Genomic DNA, 22,752 nt, shown 5'->3' with positions numbered 1-22,752 from the left:
TAGGTTCGGAGCGTTCGTGCTCACTTTGGGCGCAGGTTAAATAGCCCAAGGCTCCGCCCTTTCACCAGGCGGCAATTCATCGTGACACAAAAGATCGGCACTGCACAACACAGCCAACGAAGACACCTGTTTTAGAGTCTACTCGTGGGAACTGGCGAGGAGGAAACGTGGGCCCTCGGTGCGACAGTCCTGTCGCACTGCCAGGCAACCATACTGTTAGCAGCTCGCGTCCATCGAACACAGGTTTGGCATGATGACGTCGCAGCCGCAGCTGCGCTTGCTTCCTCTGATTCGTTCCGGTTTGTTTTTTTCACATGAGGGGCATCCTTTTTTCCCCTGTCGACGGTCCTTCTGGAAGGTCGTTGGCACCGAGCCGAGCGTGGGAAGAGCTTCCATTGACCATTTCCCAACTGGTCATTCTTTTTGGTGGGGTCATCTTGGGGGTCAAACGACCTTTCGAAATTACCGCTGTTGGATCCACCACCGTTTTGATCGCGGGTCTCAAGATGGGTCGTAACAGTATCCGCTTCACAAAAGCTCAAATACATGCAAATGCCCTCTTTTAATACATTCAACGCTGCACTTTGGTATGTAAAACACTGGCTGATACTGTTTTGTGATTTGTAAACCAAAGGAGTGACACACTAGCGGACCGTTCAATCAGGCGCGTTAGTGGCTTAGCCAAAGCAAGGCCGACACTTTCACCATAGAAGAGAAATGGAAGATTACTTACTTTCGCAGAAAACGAGGCTCACATCTCTGTGCAACACTGGTAGCAAACGATACCGCAGAAAAAGGGGAAAGTGCAAACTGCAGCGGCGTTAAGTGCCAACCAGCGCGGAAAAAAGTGCTCAGAGAAACGTACTACAAGGTGCGCAGTATCCACTTCGCGCGTGTAGTTATCGCTAGCCTCTCCAACGCGAAATCGCCAAATGAAGTACTAAATTTCTAAACATAAAAATAAACAAATCATCAAAGAACCAAAAAAAACAAACTGAATCTAATACTTTCATCTAAAACTAAGCACTTGCAGCTTGCAATAAGATTTATTTCTGCTTGAAACGGTTAAAACCACTTTGGCAAACTAGCCTGCATCGCCACCGTGCAGAGCGACACCAAGCTGCGGCGTGACTCAAGAAAGATTATTGCCTCCAAGATACACCAACCCGAAACGATAACGCGCGGGTGATCTGGGAGGCCATGAAAAGATTGCGCGCGAGCGATCTTGGCGAAGGCGGCGGGAAGGCTGCAAATGTAGCGTACGCTGCGCCTGTCAATCCGCGTTCTGCCGCCAGCTAGCCGAGGCGTAACAGAGGCGTTCGCTACAAGAAGCAAATTTTTTCACTCGCGTAACTACCGTCGGCTTTCAGGGCCATTATATGTTACCTAAATGCAGCCTTACGTGTGGCGGGTTAGCTGCACTCGATGTCGTACGTGATTCGGGCTCCGTAGGAAAAAACGCGCTTTCGGTGTTCGAATACAAAGAGCGGTCTTTGCACCGGCGCGGCTGGTCTTAGAAACGTCAAGCAGCAGAGCCATCTAATTTATGTGCCGTGATTTACAGCATGTTTAATCCACGGCGGCAACTCTCTGCTCATTGGTAGGCGCGTCTCGTTGACGTGGTCTCAAGTTCCACGTACGTGTTAGAAACAAGTCTAGAAAACATCTGACTACAGATGTTTCACAGAAGTTTTACAGCAAACGTCTTACTGCGCCGGACACCGGCCAACCAGTTTAGGTGGGCGCTAGCTGCTCACTGCTCCTCGCTGCTTTCTTTGTGCCCGCGCACCCACGCACCCGCGCATCGCCACCGCCAAATGATGATGATGATGATGTAGCCTTCCCTTTGTAACGGGCGGGCGCCTACCAAAGGTGCCCTGGCTGGATAAACACACACATAAAAACACCACTATCAAACGCGAAGCGGCAAACACACAGGCAAATACCGACGAACAGTACTAGAACAGCCGCCGCGGTGGCTCAGTGGTTATGGTGCTCGGCTGCTGACCCGAAAGACGCGGGTTCGATTCCGGCCGCGGCGGTCGAATTTCTTTGGAGGAGAAATTCTAGAGGCCCGTGTACTGTGCGATGTCAGTGCACGTTCAAGAACCCCAGGTGGTCGAAATTTCCGGAGCCCTCCACTACGGCGTCTCTCATAGCCTTAGTCGCTTTGGGACGGTAAACCCCATAAAACCAAAACCAAAACCAAACCAGTACTAGAACAGTACTGTTCTAGTGTCGCACCAGCGTCCACCACTCTGTCAATCGGTGCTTCGTCGCTGCAACTGCCGCATGGTTTGCTGCATCCGTTGCGCAGCCCTCGTTCGAAGAACGGAAACCCAGCGCCTGCGGAAGCGTAGCGCCTTCGTGCGGTGGCGTTGGCAGCTTCTCGCAGAGTAGCAAGGCGGATGCAGAATGGTGGCGAAGGCTGGGCCCAAAAACGGTTTAGCGCGACTGCAGCACAGCCACTTTGGGCGGCCGAAACACTTATGTATTGAAATTGAAAAGCAGAAATAAAATGCTATAAAACAACAAAAGAAATGAATATTTTAATGCCACGTTTTATAAAATAGGTAACTTATTTCAGTAAAACATTACGCCAAATTTTGTAATTTTTCGCAATGCTCTTGTTGCGCCCTCTGCTGACGAGTGTGCGGTGAATTTGCAGCGCGACTTTGCAGGCCTTGTTTCGGTACCCGGCCACAGTGGCTGCAAGGTGGATGTAGAATGGTGGCGAAGGCTGGGCCCAACATGGGGCCCAAAAACGGCTTAGCGCGACTGCAGCACAGCCACGTTGGGCGGCCAAAACACTTATATAATGAAATTCAAAAGTACAAATAAAAATGCTATAAAACAACAAAAAGAAATGAATATTTTAATGCCATGTTTTATAAAAAAAAGGTAAACTATTTCATCAAAACATTACGCCGAATTTTGTAATTTTTTGCGGCGCTCTTGTTGCGCCCTCTGTTCATGAGTGTGCGGTGCATTTGCAGCGCGACTTTGCAGGCCTTGTTTCGGTACCCGGCTTGGAGGAAGGAAAATTAGAGGAGAGGCCGTCACGTGACATTTTGTGAAGCCGGTGAAGCCGGAAACAAGCTCGGCGCCATCTTGTCCGGGCTGACGTCATGGTGACGTTTCGCTGCCGCGTCGATTGCGCGCGCGTTTCAAAGCCAACGAAGGAGCGTGCTACCGCATGGGCACAGGCCCCCGCAGGTTTGCATGTACGGGGTAGAAGTTTTGACAAATGTCATTTGTTTGCAGTTGATGACTTTGTTGTAGAGCAGAAGCTTTTGTGTTGTTGTTGTATGTGATGTGAAAATATTGTAAATAGCCACGTTTTTCCGTATGAGTTGTTTTTTGCGAGAAAATAAATGTTTTTTTATGAATGAAGTTCTCGGGATCCTGTGTGCATACGTATCTTTATATAGATATTGCAGTGAAAAAAACTAACCCTTCGCCTTTATTAAAGAAGAAAAATCTCTAAGGTATTGTTTAAGCGCAGGGTCTCTTTCTTTTTACCAGCGGCGTATAACACTCCCCGAAAAATACTTCTGCCTACGCCACTGGTAGTGGCTGTATTGTGAAAGAATTTTACCCATCTGCTTCGGCGCACGTGTCTACCTTGAGTTTACAATAACCTAATGGCGCGTGTGATCAATGAATACGTAAAGTCGGGATCGAATTAATCGCAGGTGTAAGCAAGATGCCGGTAGAAACAACAGCGAGTGCATAAAGGTATACGCAACAATAGTCGCATATAAAATCAACGGTAAATTTCACATTCAACCGAACGAGCCCCTGCATTCTTTACTGAGTATGGCATCCAATAGTCAGCAGTAGCTCAGGTTTTTTGAGTCATTTCTGCAAAAATATTTTGTCAAATTTTATAACAGCTTTGGGGAACGTTCTAAAATTAAGAGATTTCACATACCGATTGCCTGAAAGCACTATCTTTTTCTTCTCCCTTTCTTTTTCTTTTTTCTTTCTCTTTTTAATGCTATGTATCTTGGATCTCACAGTGTATTGAAATGTTTTAGTATATGACTACCCTGGAAGCCTTTCATGTACAGCTTTCTTGCACGAGACTTATATTTGGATGGTACTCTGCAACACTTTCTATTTGAGAGCATAATGATTTTTGAGTGGACAGCTGTCAAATGTGCTCAGAAGGTTGTAAAAAAAATCCTTCTTTGCTAGAATGAGTAGGTTCATGCATGAGATCCCTGAGCAAGGTTATTGATATTGGGTTGTTTGCATGCTATGCTCGCATAAAAGTGTGCTGCTACTGGCCGCACTTTAATCGCGCTCTCCGGAGGATAGCATAAACCTCTCAGTTTTATGCTGAATTAGTGTGCACTTGTCTGCTTTCGGCTGAGTCGTGAACAATGCTGCCATGCATGGTCACACCCCACGAGCACCTTAGTGTTCAACTTGCCTTTTAATGCAGCTCTTGTTGCTGAATGTTGCCATCTGCTTCCATTGCATATGTTTGGGAAGCTGGCTATGTCAACGTTGCCTTGTGCTGCAGCAGTGAGGGTAGGAAAAATTCTGCAGTACTTTGTTATTGGCCATAAATACTATACTTATCTTCATAGCATGTGTTCGTGCGGCTGGTGATGCAAGGAATGCTTTCTCGTATACAGCAGTGAGGATGGGCAAGTATACTAAATAGTTTGAGTTCTTGACCCTGAACGCAAAATGTAATATCATAACGTGTTGTATTTGTGGCCGTGCCAGCAATGACTTTTGATTCACAACTCCAAGAGCCACTCACGCAGGTGACAGAAATGGAGAGGGCCAAAGTGCATATAGTAGACAGCAGGGGAGGGTTTATCTGAAATTTTACACAGGATAACCATTCTGAACATTTTTTTCTCAATGAAAAAAGTCCAGGAAATAAATGTTTAAAATGTGACTGCCCCTCTCCATAAATCCATCCTTTGTAGCATGGCAACATAGCATGTTTCACATATCCACAGTATTGTGCATAATATATATTACCGTAGCTTTTCAGACTTCTAGAAGTTTAGGAGTACCCAGTGGCTGCAGTATAAGTTTCACGGTGTTGTGCATCATTTCAATGCCGTGTTTCATGTTAATGTGCAGAGCTGCAGCTGTACGCACCGCTTTTCGCTACTTGATGAAATACTAGCTTCTAATGTCACTGCATAGTAGCACAATTTACTCGTGATGACAACACATAAAATGAAAGTTGATCTATTGTACGTAATGCTCGAATGCATCAAATTATTTTTCTTCAACATAACCACAGACATCAATGAAATTCAGCGCACATGTGGGTCCTCATTTCACTAAGTACTTTTTACCCCAAAAAACACAATCACAGGACATGGGCACAATAAACACGTGAGAAAAGGCCTCCTAATTCAGTTAGAGCTTCGCCTTTTTCGCACTTCTTGACTATGACATCAGATAGAAAAGCAATTGCAAACCTTTAACAGGAAACCGGTCTAAGCATAGCGCGCGACTAGAAACACAGACTTGGCCACGATATGAACGAATACACTTGAGCCCGGCACGTCCCAGAAGCTAGAGCTCGCTAGACGCTTCAAACGTTACACGCTTGAAACGGGCGGGTTATAAAGTTTCTGCAAAGTGAGCGCAGCTGCTTGCTTCCTTTAAAATATCGCCCTCCGCCCATGTCATGGCCCCCGCCGCTCACACAAGCGCAATCGCGAAAAACGAAAATGACAGTTACACTAACACCAGTGACGATAACTGGAGCGTTGCAAGAACACGCCTAATAGCAACGAGGATTCACTGCCGATGGAAACGGGAGCGCGAATGGTACACGCACACTGCACGCACAGGACGTGAAACGTCCGCACAATACGCCGATGACCTCTCTAGTGCACGGCGTATTGAATCACTGGTGAACGAACAGCGCGAGTGCTCCTCAGTGAGCAGCGCTAGTCTCCCGACGGCTCCGAGCAGTGACGCAGTAGACGAAATGCCCGTGCGATCGTGGTCGCCGAGCACGTTGAAATCAATGCACGCAACAACGAGAGTTTTGCAGCGAATTCCACCTGATATATGAGTGAACGGCGCCAACGTCAGCCTGTGAGCACGATCAAAAACAAACTCGAGCAGTTGAGAAAAGTGCGCCTACGCCGCACCGCAAATGCTACGCCGCGACCGTCTGCTACCGCCCGGTTTGCAAGCAGCAACTACGACGCCGTTGCTAAGCTGCCCGGACTAGATGGCCTCCCGATCGCGAAAAAACCACGTGATTTGCTCCACACTTTTCTCCCAGGGTGTTGTGTGAAAAGGGCCTCTCCTCTCTTTTTCCTTCCTCCATGGTACCCGGCCACAGTGGCTGCTGGAGCCATGGAGCTAATATACCAACTCTGGCTGGAGCATACGAAGCGATTTCTTATCTCCAGCTGCCTGCTACGGCGCGCCTTGGAAAGTGTGCAAATTAAGCTCGCCGGTCTCGATATGGCCCCTTTAAGAAGTTTTTGTCGTCCTTGCCCGTCGCTTCTCTGTCACCGTTTGGCAAGATCTGCACCCCGCTGCAGCGTTTCCTTCGGTGTACGGCCAGTGCGAAACCTTTTCCTGAGGCTTCGCGCTCATCGTTTTAAGCGCTTAGCTCTGCATTTCAAGACGAGGTTGCGGCATGTGAAGAAACCTTGCCCCGTGGCACATTGTGAAGCGTGGGTTGTACAGTGGGTGTCCTCGAAAGACTACAGTGCTTCCCTCTGGACTTTCGCAGGTGAGCTCTTGCCGTTGTCGTCTGCTCTAGATATGCTTTTGTCGGGCTTTTCGCTCCTATTCGTAGCTGTAACCGTTTGATACGCACTTGGCTTCATGTTATCGGGATATTTAAGTAAATTGCAGGGCACGCACTTGCAGTCATAAGGTGTGCAGAAGACACCCATCATTTGTCTTATTTATAGCTAGTTTCGGGCATCCGAATGTCACCAACGTGAACTTGATACCGGGCTCAAATGAGCAACTACGTGCCATCTGCTTGCCGCATGGTCAATATAAAACCAACTGCGCTTCCTAACAGCTCTGAGCATGACATTAATGGGTTTTGCAGCACCGTGAAGCCAATTTGAGGATACCCTCGCAACTGACAGTATCTAAACTCAACCATGTGTATCTGCGCCGCCTTGACGGTGCCTTAACTGAATTGGGCCAGCAGTAGTTATTGCCGTTCTACGTATACATTACCGTCAATGTAGTTCTAAACTCATTTCGCTGCATCGCTCTCGTCACTCTTTGAGCATAGAAAACCAGCTAGCCGCGTGGTATCAGGCGAGCGTAGCCGCGCTCTGAGGCGCGGAGGCTTGGCGCGAGCATTTTCTGGCATAGTTATAACGTACTGCATTTAAGTGAAAGGAATCTTGGCGTATTGACGTTTGGAGTATATGGTATTCATTTGGGTGCAGTTGTATAACGTGGACGCTGCATCATGTCCAGGTGCAAAACGTGGGTGCAGTTCTGCCGCAACCTCAGCCTGGAGAAGACGCCGTGCCAGCTGCGAAACCTGAAGGTTTCTTCCAAGTGCTTCGAACTGTCTGCGTATCTGCGGCCAGGATGGCTGCGTCTCGATGCTGTGCCTACTCGAGGAAGGAGCGGCTGTATTGCATGTCCTTGCACTTCATTTTAAATTGCACTTCATGTATGTTTTAGTTTGATCACAATTGCTTCAAATTACTTCGGTTAGCGACAAGGAGGTGTCGAGGTTGTGCGCAGGCCCTATGTATGGTGTAATGCTCTAGGGTTGAGCAGGTTTGTTGATGCTAAAACTTGTTTTTAATATTGTCATGCAGGTGTAAACATAGCTGCTATAATCTTTCAGTTGAAGAAATGAAATGTAAAGAGTAATCCCTGTGTGCTGCATTGCCTATGTGTTGATGCGCCTACTTATGTCATGTCATGTTTGCCTCAATGTGAGCTGTCGTAGCATTGTTTTCTATACTTTTCAATTTCCTACCTGGCAACGTTCGTGGAACTTAAGGACTTTTTTCCTATCGGCACTGTGACCATTGAGATCAATAGCCAGCTTAAAAAAACTACTGCTTGAGCTGCCTGTGACGCGCATTTTTTGTTGGTGTGCTTTATCACTGTATTTGTTTGGTTGCTGTAATAAACCATGAATATGAAAACCATACTTGCCGTACAGTGTATTTCAAACTGTGCACTTGAGCCTGTGCTTTGTGCATCATGCCTTGATGTACTCAAAAGTACTGGCACCAGTATTTCCACCAAGGTTTCCACTACGAATCATGCATGCTTTGCCAGCGTCTGAAAAGTGTTGCTGCCTTTCTATGCTGCCTTCTTTGCCAGTCACTTTCATTGGGTTCCCAATTGCACATTAACAAGGCCATAACTAGCAGGAACTCGAGCACGTTTGACTGGCAAATGTTGGTGCGCAATGAAAGGCAACCTTCAAGTGATACCGGCTCGAAAATGCGGGTTCTATAAAAAAAAACACTTTATTATTCGCGCCAAAAGCATACGTATGCGTGATGTCATTGAACGTCACTTATACGTAGGTTGCCCCCCAAAATAGTGGTGCTGGGGTGCTCCCATGAGCCGCCATTGTTTGGACCAATGGGCGTCTATGGAACCTTCGCTACCATGGTATATCTACCTTGGAGTAGGACGATGTGCTCCGTTCTTTCGTCGTGCTCTCCGCAGGCTCTGCACTGGGTGCATTCGACTGTAGTGTCGAAGCGCTTGCGATACAGAAGCGTTGGCATGGCACCCGCGCGTGCCTCAAACAACAGGCGGCTGCCTACACTGTTGTCGCAGATGCTGTCGACGCTGCCCGGTACACTTCCAGCGTCGACTTCCCCTCCATGGCAGCCCTCCACGCCTCTCGCTCTTGCACACGCACTTGGGCATCAACTGCCTTGGCCCATTTCCTCACGCTGTCGGCTTGTACTTCATTTCTGAAGAAGCCGAACTTGCGACGAAGGTGTTGGAGCCGCTTCACCCATGTAGTCCGCAGGCAGTTTTGACTTAAATAGTCAAAGACTCTGCGCGTCCGCCCATCTTTGTGCATCAGGCGCAGCCTGCCATCGTAGGCTATTTTGCTTCTTGCCTCGCGAGCCTCCAAAGTAGGCCAACCGAGGTCTCCGTGCACCGCCTCGTTAGCCACCCGCCCATGGCACCCCGGCGCCAGACGTCCCACCGCTCGTTGACCAAGCTCAAGCCATTCCCTTCTGGGCGATGTCACGCAGATAACGGAGTTCGCAAATTACAATGCGGGCACATGAACTGCCTTCCACAGCTCGCGGACCATAAGAAATCGATTGCAGTCCCATAGGCACCGCCTTCGCAGTATGTTTCCCGCTCGCTGCGAAGCTTGTTTCAAGTACTCCTCGTGTCATGCTGCATATTCTGGCTGCGTGCTGAACCTAATGCCGAGGTATCGGTATTCCGTTGCCATCTCGAGGACGTCCCCGTTAGGTAGGTGGACCGGCTGCTCGGCGTCCAGCGGCGCTGAAAAACGCAGCTCCGCCGGCTTCTTTAGCGGCACCCGCCAAGGCCACCGGGGGAGAAGCAGATCGAGCTCCTTCCCACCATTACCGGGGACCGGAGGCGCCAGCTCGGGTCCTGACAGAGAGAGCAGCTCGAGCAGAGGAAGAGGCTCAAGCAAGGACAGAGACGCGGGCAAAAAGGTGAGCTGGCCAGATAAGGCCTCTTCTTGGGAAACCGCTCGGGAGAAGGAACTGGTAGAGCAGCTCGCTAAGAGAGACAGAGAGCTAGACACCATAAAGAAGGAGATGGCGGAGCTGAGGAAACTCATTAACGCTAACACAAAACAGCCGAAGGTGGTCGAAAAACCACCTTTGCAACAATCACAAAACAGCGAGTCAGGCGGCCCCGCGTGACACATATGAAGGGGGAGACATTCAAAACACAATGGGCACAGACACCAGAGTCCCCTTGAAAAGACCTCTACCCAGAGAGGGAAACACAAACGACAGTACTCCCAAAAAGGCGGCAGAAAGTCCTAACGAGGACGCATCGGCTAAAACCCACATCAAGGTTAGGTCAGACATGAACACACTATTGAAGCGGGTTGACGCTCAAGACGCTAGAATTGATGCCCTCACCGCTAGGGTAGACAAAATAGCCGAACGTGCTGACAATCTGACGGCGGAATTCGTCATGTTCAGGGAACGAACCATGGGTTGCTTCCAGCAAATTCTGGAACAACTAGCAAACATAGAAGCCAGGCTTCCCCCTGTTGCCGGCAACACCCTCCCCTCGCTGCAACGGCAGCAGCAGCCTCTATAGGACATCATGGCCCCTCGCCAACAAATTAGAATCTGGCAGTGGAACTGCAGAGGCTTCCAGTCCAAAAGATGGAACCTGCAGGCATACATTAAAAAAAAACATAACCACACCGGACGTAATCACGCTTCAGGAGGCAAGCGGCATGGTCAAATTAAATGGCTACGCCGCGTACACCCCGCTAGAAGTGCAAAAAGAGCACAAACCCAAGTCGTTCACGGCCACTCTAGTGTAAAGAAATCTAACGGCAACGCAACACGCACTCTAAAACACAAGCGAGGACTACGTGATGTTAGAAATAATCCCAAACAGAAAAGGGGACAACAGTCTCTTTATTCTGAATATATACAACTCACCGAAAAACCGGGGCACCGGGCTGGCGGACCTATTACGTAAAGCCATTCGACTATCTTATAAGAAGGGATTAGTAATCACGGGGGACTTCAACGCCCCGCATCCGGCATGGGGATATCGGACGGCCTCCCCTAAGGGAAACAAACTATGGACAGAAATCCAAAACTTAAGGCTCACGCTACTAAACAACCCGCAAGACCCCACGAGGATAGGCAATAGCGTCAGCGTAGACACGTCCCCACACTTGACGCTAGGCAAAGACCTTGAGGGTGAAAGATGGTCAAACACAGGACACACCTTGGGTAGCGATCACTACATCATAGAGATTGAAACACAAACCAGGCCGATGAAGGGGAAGCTGCGCGAAACGAAGCTGACAGACTGGGACACCCTCCGAAAAGTCCGGGACAGAACCGCTCCGAGGGAGATATCGGATCTAAATCAATGGGTAGAGACACTCAAAAGAGACGTAAACAGTCACACTAGACAGACCCCAACCACCGAACATGACATCACAGACTCGAGGCTGGCCCACATGTGGGAAGCCCACGAGAGCCTCTTGAAGAGGTGGAAAAAACAGAAACACAATAGAAGGCTAAAGAAGAGAATATCGACACTCGAAAAACAGATAGAAGACTACACAAACGAGCTTCAGCGTCAACACTGGGGACAAATTTGCGATGAAATGAATGGAAAGCTAGGGTGCAAGAACACGTGGCATCTTCTTGCCACTTACTAGACCCAGGACAAACAAAGTCGGCGGCACAAGGGCAGCTTAAACGATTGATTCACAAATACCAGGGAACAGCCGCGGACCTAATAGAGGAACTGAAGAGCAGGTACCTTAACACAGACAAAGGGGGTTCATCTCCAGCTTACCAAGGAGCAGAGAACACACAGCTAGATGCGGACATCTCGATAGCGGTGGTATGGAGAGCAATGAGTCAACTAAGAACCACGTCGGCAGCCGGGGCAGATGGGGTAACCAACAAAATGCTAAGGAACCTAGATCTAGTCTCGGTCACGGCAGTCACAGATTACCTAAATGAGATCTGGAAACGAGGTAGTCTACCTTCACAATGGAAACATGCCAAAGTAATCTTTATTCCAAAACCCGGGAAGAAACTTGAAGTGGGCAACCTCAGGCCGATATCGCTAACGTCCTGCCTGGGGAAGCTGATGGAACATGTCATATTAAACAGACTCCAGGAATGCGCAGAGGAAAGGGAGGTATTTCCTGAAACAATCCTAGGCTTCAGGAGCAAGTTGTCCACGCAGGACGTCATGCTCCAGCTCAAAGCAGACATCATAGACCCGCCGAACAAATGGGGCGCCAAAGCTATACTGGGCCTAGACCTACATAAAGCCTTCGATAACGTCAAACACGAGGTCATACTAACTAATCTGGCGGAGATTGCCCCTGGAAAGCGGACCTACGATTACGTAAGAGACTTTCTAACCGGCAGAACCGCAGAAATAAATCTAGGAGACATCCAGTCAGAAACTATTAAGCTGGGAGACAAGGGAACTCCGCAGGGCTCAGTGCTCTCTCCTTTCTTATTCAACCTGGCGTTGAAGAACCTACCGCCGCTATTGAAGACTGTCGAAGGTATAAACCATACGCTATATGCGGATGACATAACAATATGGACGCATACAGGAAACGATGGGGAAATAGAACAAAATCTCCAACACGCGATCGATATTGTCCAGGATTACGCGGAATGGGCAGGACTAAAATGCTCGCCAAGCAAATCCGAACTTCTGGTGATCCGGGGGGCTAGGAAACGAGATACCAACGCAGGAGACATTCACGTACTGGTAAATGAGACTCCGGTAGCCAGAGTTGACAAAATCAGGGTCCTAGGACTTATAATACAGGACAATAGAAAGAACACAGAGACAATAAACAGGCTTAAGTCCACAATTAACATGACAACCAGGCTCATAAGGCGAATAGCTAACAAAATACGGGGAGTCAAAGAGAAAGATCTCTGCCGAATGGTTCAGGCCTTCGTGATAAGCAGAATAGTTTACGCCGTTCCCTACCTCAAGCTAGGGCTGGCGGAACAGAACAAAATAGATGGGATCATAAGGCAGGCATATAAAGCAGCATTGGGGCTGCCCCACTGCACTCCTACGGAAAGACTTCTTAAACTTGGGATCTACAACACCACCACGGAACTATGCGAGGCACATCTATTTGCGCAATTAAGGAGGCTTGCGACCTTACCCCCGGGGAGAAAGATCCTGAGCAACCTAGGATTACATGATAGAATTCCGGAAAGAAACGCGCAGGCAAAATTACAGACCAAAGTTAGAAAATTACTCACTATTAAACCACTTCCAAAAATCATGCACCCTGCTTTTCACGAAGGCAGGAGGAGAGCCAGAGCAAAGGCCCTTGAAGCCAAGCTCGAAGGCTCGGAATGCACAACCTATGTAGACGCGGCGGAATACGAAGGAGGCCACTCCTTTGTGGTCGTGGTCGCGAACGACTCGGGTGAAACATTAACGGCCGGTTAGGTCAAAACAAAAAACTCAGGGACAGCGGAGGAGGCGGCTATCGCCATGGCAATGGCCAGCACCAAAGCAGTCACCATAATTAGCAACTCCAAAGTGGCTATCAACAATTTTGCGCGGGGTATGATCTCCCAGGAGGCAGAACGAATCCTAAGAGATAAAGACTGGGACCAAACAGAGGTGGAACTAATATGGGTGCCGGCACACTCGGGGAACAGGGGAAACGAGTTGGCTCACAGTATAGCTCGAGGTTATGTCAGCCGAGCAGTGAGCAGGGTTGAGTCCCCAAATTTCACGAGAGATGCATTCATATCATTTCACGAATACACCAATCAGTTTAAACTGGAAAGGAGGATCTATCCGCCACCAGACAAAAAGCTCGACAAAAGCCAGGAGGTAACGTGGCGTCGGCTCCAGACGCGAGCCTTCTTTAGCCCGTCGAGACTAGCACACATGTATCCAACACAATACAACGCTACTTGCAAACAATGCGGCGAGATAGCCGGATATGAGCACATTTTATGGAGCTGCAAAAAGGCGCCGCCACCGGCGGACCTACTACCAGTCCCTTCTCTAGAGCGGTGGGAGGCTATACTGGCCAGCTCAGACCCGTTGACGCAAGTCCGGGCCACTGAGTGGGCTCACAAGGTCGCCAAGAGCCATGGGCTCGAAGCCACCTAGTATAATGCCCACTAGGGCTCAGTGCTGACAATAAACGTTTTCCAATCCAAAATTGAGTTGAAGCTCAGGCCAAGTGGTGCCACGGATTCAGTGCATATGTTGATGAGGGCCTGGAACTCCGCATTTGTCTCTGCCATTAATACTACATCATCGGCAAAGACTAGGACTGGCAATATCCATCGGTCCTTTACACCACCGCTGATGTAGCTTAGCGTGAGTCCCAACTGCGCATTCAACAGCTTGTGCTCCACCCCTGCAGCGTACAACATATACAGAAGAGGGGACAACGGGCAGCCCTTGCTCAACCCTTTCCGTGACACCACTGGCTCCGAGCTGACGCCGCACACTGTGGCCACCACTGTGCAGCGTGCATAGAGGCGACGAAGCACGTCGATCCAGGCGGAGGGCATTTCCAATGACTCTAAGCGTTGCATTAGAGGTTCATGTGGTACGCTGTCATACGCCTTCGCGACGTCCATAAAACAGCAGGTCAGCCCAAGAGCTTCCCTTCTTGCAACCTCAATACACTGGATGAGGACAAAAATATCGCGACGCTCCCCAGCGGCATCTCTTGGTCGCAGCAAGCAAGCTGTGGGTCACGTGAAGCGAGCTCGCGCTGTGACTGGCGAGCTCTCCGTGGGGCGGGGCTCCGTCGCCGCCGCTCGACGGAAACGTAGATCAGGACCCGGCGGCACCGGCCTCCCGATTTCGGGGCGGAAAACTGTCGAAAAACCGGCCCCTCCGTATGCTGTTGACGCGACGGAGCAAGGGAAAAACCGGGAGAATGTGGCCTGCGTCACACGTGACGGCGGTCGCCATTTCCGCTTGCACGAAACTTCCTGATGGTAAGGAGTTCATAATGGAAAAGTCCTTGGCGCTCGCCTGGGTGACACAACTTAAATATGTGAATGGTCGTCTGTACAAACTAGGCTCATTGACTACGCACCGAATTCTTTTTAATAGCTTTTATTTTCGGTCCTTGGCGTCCTCGGGCTCGTTATAATCTCGCGACATCTGTCATTCTCTACTTTACATTCATAGATCCCTGTGTGTCCTCATACCATTTTTGGCGCTGTGGTGCAGCAGTTAAGCGATGCGCCACTGCCCTGCGATGACAGGTGCGGCCATTGGTAGGGCTAGCGCGACCCAGGGCTTGCGCGACCTCACTGCTAAAGTTACTAAACCGAGTGGAGTTTGATCCTTACCTGTAACAAAACGATATCGTCAAACGCTTTTGCTAGCTTGTTTTTTTGCAGGACTAAAATAGGAATTCCATTTTGTTCGCGACAGCTTCTGTTTATACTGTTAATTATTTGCACCGGCATTTTTGTTTGTGTTATTTTGTGTTTGGCACTTTCGGTGTGTACTCTTTGATACTTGTCTGTTTCTGTAACTTTGATGTATGACTGGCCGTCATCTGGCTGTCTGCTGACTAGTAAGGGGCCGGGACCTCGTGAAGCTCGCCGAGCTTTTAGTCCCGTGCTCCTCCTTTTTGAAGGAACTAAAGGTGATTGATTCATTGCTCTTCCAGGGCAACCTTTCCTGTCCAATCATGAATTTAACTGCCATAGTGGGCAGTGGAGGAGTGCCGAGGTGGGCATTCCGGTCGGCAGGGATTCAGGCTTCACTCCCAAGGCTTCACTGTCATCCGCCACCGCGACATGGCCCCACTAATGCTCACGTATTAATACACAATTTCCTACTCGCAAAGTTTGGCGTCACACGGTGACAAGCATCCGGAGAATTTCACAATCGAAAGGCGCTGCCTTTTCGTTCCCTCTCGCAGGCGCCTGCCTGCGCAGCCTGGAGAGACACCGGCCGCGCCTGCTCGCCCTGCTGCTGGGTGACGATGGGCTGCCGCTGGTCGAGAACGCAGTCGTCTTCATCCAGGACCACCTCACGCAGCGCGGCAAAACGCCTTTCTCCAACCTGGCCATCAGCTTCTTCGACAAGCGGCTGCTTGAGGTGAGTGGGACAGCCAGCACTGGCACCTTTGGAATGGCGAGCGAGCAGCTTAGTCTCAGCGCGCCTTTGCGACTGCCACAAAGGCTCGAAGTGTGGTCCGCTAGACCAGCGCCTCCTCTATGTTTACAATGCCCGCCAAATACGGCCGATCCGACCATCCAACCCCTCTATCTTATCCTCCTTTCCTACTCTCCCCCGTCGGCTAGCCTTCGCGCCTGCTCTGCGGCTGGGGGGAGTGTGCCATCTGAGTGCCGCCTGATCACGGAAAAGGGACGAAGACAGTTTTTTAAATGTTCTCTCCTTCTTCGCGAGGCTGCGCTCTGCATCTCTCATGATTACGGTCGCTGCATTTTTCAAAGGTAGCGCAAACTCCTCCTCTCCTCGCCTCTGCCTCTCGGCTGCCATTAAGGCCGGGATACATGGAGCGTTTTTACCGCGGCAAGTCGGCGATTATCGCCCTACGGCGCGCACTCGACGCCCGGCATTGAGGAAAACGCCCGCCGCCGCCGATATGGACCCGCCAGATATTGAAGCGCGGCGTCTGGTGAGACCGGAAAGGGCGGCTGAAGCGAGCCAATAACAGCGCAGAAATCCCGCTCTTCCGGTTTGGCTGCCTCTGCCGGCTGCCGCCAACATGGCCGCCATGGCCGACGAGCTACGCTGTGTTATTGTCGTGGAAATAAATGCTTCATCAGACATTTAATGTCGCTTTTTTTGGAGAACATGGCTGAATCTTGGATCGAAATGCCTGCGTTTCCTTCCTGAAGCGAATGTGCCGAAGAAAACCGCAGCCGCTAGTGTCCACGACTGAGCGGGCGTGCAAAGGTGCGCGACGGCATGCATTCGAGCATCCAAATTCTTATAGATACTTATGCACGCGTGCTGAAATTCGTACACATCCCTGATATTAACAGAATGGTCAGCGTCGCTGCTCTCACAGACCTCCTTGCACAGTGGTGTTTGCCACTTGTTGATCACATTTTTTTTTCGCCTCGAGGGATACGCGGCGCCACGCCGCCGCTTCTACGCTCCGTGTATCCCCAGCCGGGCGTCGCGTCGCCGCGACGCTTTCTGCCGCGCGAATGTCGTCGAAAAAATCGTCGCATGTTCCCCGGGCTTTAGTGAGCGAAGCGCACGACCGCCACCGCCCGCTTCATTTCGTATCCCATGCGGCGCGTTGAAGCGCTTGCTTGAAACGCGACTGTTCTGGGCGCATTTTCACGAGGCTCTTCGTACGTAAGCGAAGATCCGAGCGCGTCTTCTAAAATGCAGAAAGCCTACGCTGACGCACAGCGCCCATGTGTCGCGGTGGTTTTACGCTCACTAATGGCGCCGTTTTCCCGCGATAACGAAAGCCGCGCGGGTTGTTCGTCACGTATGAACCCTCGTCCAATGGGAGAGCATAAAACTGCGAAGTCAGGAGAGGTAGAGGGCGGGCAGGCATTGCTCCTTTCGTATCTGATCAATGGTTTACACTACGTTTGGAACATACAGGGGCCTTCTAAAAGGGACGATCTAAAAGGAATAAACAGCGCGACGAAACACGGACACACGAAGAAACGACACACACACGAGCGCTGACTCACAACTGAAATTTTATTCCGGGGGCGTGGGTTATTCTGAGGGGGTGGGTAATTTTAATACCCACCCTTCATGTTTTCTATTCAAGCGCCTTTCCACCAGAATAAAAATTGCAGTTGTGTGTCAGCGCTCGTGTGTGTGTCGTTTCTTCGTGTGTTAGTGTTTTTTCGCGCTGTTTCTTCCTTTTTAATGCATTACCAACTAGCCCGGAACCTTGCTCTTCTGTACTCATGATCATCATCAGGCTGCCTGTGAGGTATGGGCGCGTCATAGAGCGCGTCGTTCGTGGCACTGATCACCGTGGCGCTGCTGATCGTGGAGCTGCTGCAGACGCTGGTTTTAAAAGGAGCCACAGAGAGTGCGGTGCAGCCATGTTGGCATTGCGACGAAAGGCTGCGGCGGCTTATTCGAATCATGGTTGCCTTTTAGCTAGAACGCTGAAACATTCCGTGAGAGGCCCTTAAATTGCTTGGGGGAAATGTGAAATCAGAGGGTAAAGGAAGTTAGTAACAAGTTTTTCTATATTGGTTTGCGATTCAGTCATGTTCATTAAAGGAAATGGGCGAATTAAATAAAGAACGCATGGTAAATGTTCCCGAGAAGGCATTTTTCGAAACTGCCAGGCAGCAATCGATTTCAAGTCGTAGCTCTCCTTTTTTCAGAAAAATTACGAGGAACTTTAGCGGCTAAAGTGGTGAAAGGCGAAAGCCTGAGTGCTGCATTCTGCTACGCGATTGTTCACTTCACATTCTGTTGATGCATTAATTAACTGCCAATTAATGACTCTTAATCTTTGTCTTTAGGAGTGGAACGCGACAACATGTTGTAGCGCAGGCAGTCCACGGAACGCCACCACCCGTTCGGCGCGATGCGTTGCCCGAGGAAAGGAAAAGGCGCTGTAATTCTCTGTCATCTCGGTGGACAGCTGGACCGCACCGTAGAGGAAGGGAGGACGGAGGACGAGGAGTGAAATAAGAAAGAGGGGCCGCAATGAAGAAAATGAAAATTGCATCTCAGGAAAGGAAATTACGCAGTAACTGTCTCACATATCTCGGTGGACACCAGTCTAAAATTGTCTCATCTTATTGGGTAGGTAGGAAAGACTTTTATTGCTCTAGAAAGGTGCTAGTAGCAGACGAGACAGAAGAGGTCCATCTTCCTTCTTCTCACAGGGTCGGTGCCCCTATTCCAGGGCTCCGCTGAGCTTCGCTGCTCGTTGGGCGTGCTGGATCAGACCTCGTTGGCAACCCAGATCGCCGCTGGAGAGCCGGCTCTCCCACTGTTCTGCACTCGGGTCTTTGCGAAAGTTGTCGTTTTTACTGCATTCCCACGTGATGTGGTACAACGATGGTTTGCTACCACACCACGGGCAAGTGTCACGATATTGCGTCGGGTATATCTTGCTAAGGATATGCAGGTTTCGGAATGTTCCTGTCCGCAATCTTCGCCAATACACTGCCTCTAGTTGATTTAGATTAGGATGAGGCGGCGGATAGCGGATCCGTACCCCCTTATAGTAGTTGAGAATGTCTGAGTACGTAGGGCTGACTCGGTCGGGTAGATCGTCCGATCGGGAGGAAGCTCGGCTCGTATACCCTCGAGCTACCTCGTCGGCGCGTTCGTTCCCGGCTATGTCGGTGTGTCCTGGCACCCAGTAAATGCTATGTGTGACTTTTGGTAGGGTCGCGCTCTGGAGGAGCCGGAGCGCGGCGCGACCTATGCGGCCGTTCATGTAGTTACGGCACGCTTCTCTCGAATCTGTAAGGATGGTAAGGGACATGTTGCTTCGATAACCGGCTACCGCCGCTAGAGCTACGGCCAGCTCCTCCCCTTCGGTTACCGTGCAATCCCTCACTGAGGCGCTAGCTAATTCCTTTAAGTTGGAATCAATAACTACCGCCACTGTGCTGTTATGTGAGCTTCCTGTATACGGCGCCGCGTCCGTGTATACCGTTGTGGATTTTGTAGCTAGATTTTGTTGTACATACCTCGCCCGGGCTGCCCTACGGGCCGCATGCAAGTTGGGGTCCATGTTCCGGGGAAGGGAGCGAACCTTTAGCGTCTGGCGAATTGCGTCCGGTATGCTCGCAGTACGATTCTCGAATTCCGCAGTTCGGCCTAGCCCCAGTCGCCTAAGGAGCGAGCGCCCCGTAGGAGTCTGCTGGAGCCTAGCTAACTGCGTGACCAGTTGGGCTTCCTTGATCTCTTCGAAGGTGTTGTGAATTCCAAGAGCCAGTAGTTTTTCGTTCGAGGTGCTCACTGGTAGATGCAGGGCTGTCTTGTAAGCTTTGCGGAGTATGGTATCTGCACTATCCACTTCTCCTTTGTTGAGGTTGAAGTACGGGAGGGCGTAACCCACGCGACTGACCACCAGGCTCTGAACCAGGCGCAGGGTATCCCCCTCTCGCATGCCGCTGCGCTTCTGCGACACGCGCGTGATCATTCTGGCGACCTGAATGGTCGATTGCTTGAGAAGGCCGAGCGTATGGCGGCATCGCTGGTTGCTCTGCAGCCACATTCCCAAGACTCGTATCTTGTCTCGTTCTGGAATTAGCTGTCCTTCGAGGGAGACATTGAGGGACCCTTCCTTGTGTTTCCCTTTGTGGACTCGCAGGAGTTTTGATTTTTCGGTGGAACAGGCGAGGCCTCGTGCACTGACATATTCTTCCACGCAGGTAGCCGCTGCTTGCAGTCATTCTTCTTTCTGGCCGAGCGACCCAGTGGTAACCCAGACCGTGACGTCGTCAGCGTATATTGCGTGCTGTATGCCTTCGATCTTCTCGAGTTGTCTCGCGAGGCCGATCATGGCCACGTTGAAAAGTAGTGGCGAGATGACGGACCCTTGAGGTGTGCCTTTGTTGGGGTTCGAAAATTTAGCGCTGCGAAGGTCTCCGAGCCCAACCGTTGCAGTGCGGTTGGAGAGAAAGGCCTTCACGTAGCTGTGAATCTTCTCGCCGCAGTGGAGGTTGTCAAGTCCTTCCATTACAGCCGTGTGGCTAACGTTGTCAAAGGCTCCTTTGATGTCGAGGACCATAACCACGTTCTCGCCTACGCTCGGGACGTTGGTGAGGACTTCCTCTTTGAGTTGTAAGAGGACGTCCTGGGTGGAGAGGCGGGCTCGGAATCCGAACATACTGTGGGGGTACAGGTCTTCGTCTTCCATGTAGCTTTGGAGCCTCCGAGTAACGACTCGCTCGTAGAGCTTGCCTAGGCAGGAGGTGAGTGAGATAGGTCGGAGATTTTCGATCTGGAGTTTCTTACCCGGTTTGGGGATCATTACGACCTCTGCATGCTTCCACTCTTCAGGAACCGTTCCTGCGGCCCAGTGCCCGTTGAGGAAGGTGGTCAGTTGGTCGACCGCCTCGTCGCAGAGGTTGCGTATGAGTGCGTTCTGGATCTTGTCTGCTCCCGCCGCAGTGTTGCGCGTGCATGCCTTTATGGCAGCGAACACTTCTTCCCTGGTGATCGGCCTGTCTAAGTGAGTGTTCGGTTTCCCCAGGTATGGTTTCGCGTATGCCGCAGGCAAGGTCGTGCCGTAGCATTTCTCTTTGGCCTTATCTAGCAGTTCCTCTGCCGTACCCTCGAAGGTGTGGACGAGTCTGCGGATAGCTTTCCCGCTTTCGGCCCTGGTTTGGGTAGGGTCGAGGAGGGTCTTGAGTATACGCCACGTTTTCGCCGTGCTGAGGGTGCCGTCCAGCGAGCTACTGAACTGCTGCCAGCTCTGCCTGGCCAGTTGGGTCGCGTACTCCTCCGCTATCTTGGTGACTTCTGCGATCTTGAGCTTGAGCTTCCTGTTAAAGCGCTGCTTCTTCCAGCGCTTGGTGAGTCCTCGACGTGCCTCCCATAGCCTGATGAGCCGAGGGTCCACCTCTGGTGTTTGCTCGGTGCGATCCACTTCCTGAGTGTACCGCTTCTGGATGGCTTTAAGTTGTTGGCACCAATCATCTATGGAAGTAATCCCCCCTTCCAGGTCCGCGCAAGCCTTGCGGAAAGCCGGCCAGTTGGTGATCTTGGCTGTGCCGAGCTTGCGCTTGATGTTGGTGGCTGCTATCGTGGTCTTCAGGATATAGTGGTCACTGCCTAGATTCTCCAGCAGATTCTCCCACGTTGCGTGCGTTTAAGTCCGGACACGTATCCGGGCAGATCGAAGTGCCAAGGCGCGTGGGTTGAAGTTCGTCTGTTGAGAGGGTACATTGGATCGCTTCCGCCGCGTCCTCGACCTGTATACCTTTGTGATTATTAGTGGGGTATCCCCATTGCTCTCCGCGAGCGTTGAAGTCGCCTACAATGAGCAACGAGTTGCTTTTCGCAAGTTTGCTGGCCCCTAGAAAGAGTGTATCAAAATTCGCGTCCGGCTGGCGAGGCGGGCTATAGAGGTTTACGATAAAGACACTCTTTTCCTTAGGCTTCTTTTTGGGAATAATTTTCGTCACTAAGTGTTCAATTTTGGTGTTGGGAATTGGGTCATGGGCTATGGCTACCAACTTTTTGCTGACCAAGGTTGCCGTGCGTCCGCTATCGTAGCACGTATATCCCCTGAGTGACGGTGTCGTGTTAGTTTCCAGTAAAGCTATTATGTATATCGGGTGTGGAGCCTTGCGTATGTAAAAACTGCATTAGGAGTCCCTGCTTTTGGCGGTACCCCCTGCAGTTCCATTGCCAGATTTCTAGTGGAGTTTGTTTAGCCATGGTTTTGGGCATTGTTCTGATTGGAGCCTTCAGTTCCGAAACGGCGCTCGTGTATGAGCCTGTCCCGGGCCTCGTTTGTCATTCGTTGCGTATTTTGACTTTTGACGTGGTTGCGGAAACTTTGGTCCTGCAACGCAACTTTTTGCTGTAGTAATGTGACGTTCTGTTCTGACAGGTTGAGTTGGACCTGCATGGCATCTAATCTTGCATGAGTTTGGCGGAACTGTCCTTCGGTGCGAATCATGATCATCCATGCGCTGCATGAAAGCTCTTAATTCTTCGGGGTTCACTGCTAAGGGGGTTGGAGATCGTTGCACTTCGGCCGCCGGGGTCGGGGGCCACGGTACGTGCCCTGTTCTCTGAGCCTGCATCTCTTTAATGAGGTCATCGATTTTTTTTCGGAGATGTGCATTCTCCTCTCTTAGTGCTTTAATTTCTTTCGAGTTACGCGTAATATTATCTTGATCCGAGTGCGGAATCAGTGGGTTTGGAGAGCCCGCTCCCCAGCTCACCTTGACGCCGCCCTTCTTCTGTTGTTTCTGCGGCGGCTGCTGCTGCTGCTGCTTCGGCTTGGCCGTTGACCGGTTGAGCGGCGGGAAAGAGTCATCCCTGGATCGGCTCTGGCTGCGATCTCGCACGGTGCTAGGGCCTCGGCTCGAGGAGCGGCCATGGTCCCGCTCC

The 22,752-nt window shown here is 50.7% G+C and overlaps 1 protein-coding gene across 1 annotated transcript in view; it reads left to right on the top strand.

Moving 5' to 3' along the window:
* Window positions 1–22,752, top strand: part of LOC149367469 (alpha-amylase-like) — a 322,554-nt gene that overhangs the window by 240,638 nt on the left and 59,164 nt on the right. The window contains exon 7 of the mRNA XM_089574342.1: window positions 15,623–15,801. Within this exon, the coding sequence (XP_089430468.1) occupies window positions 15,623–15,801 (179 nt within the window). The remainder of the gene's footprint in view (window positions 1–15,622; window positions 15,802–22,752) is intronic.

This window comes from Amblyomma mixtum, chromosome 1 (assembly GCF_055824585.1).
Source record: "Amblyomma mixtum isolate Tamu chromosome 1, ASM5582458v1, whole genome shotgun sequence".
Classification (NCBI taxonomy): Eukaryota; Metazoa; Arthropoda; class Arachnida; order Ixodida; family Ixodidae; genus Amblyomma; species Amblyomma mixtum.
This window is presented reverse-complemented; position numbering and strand designations above follow the sequence as displayed.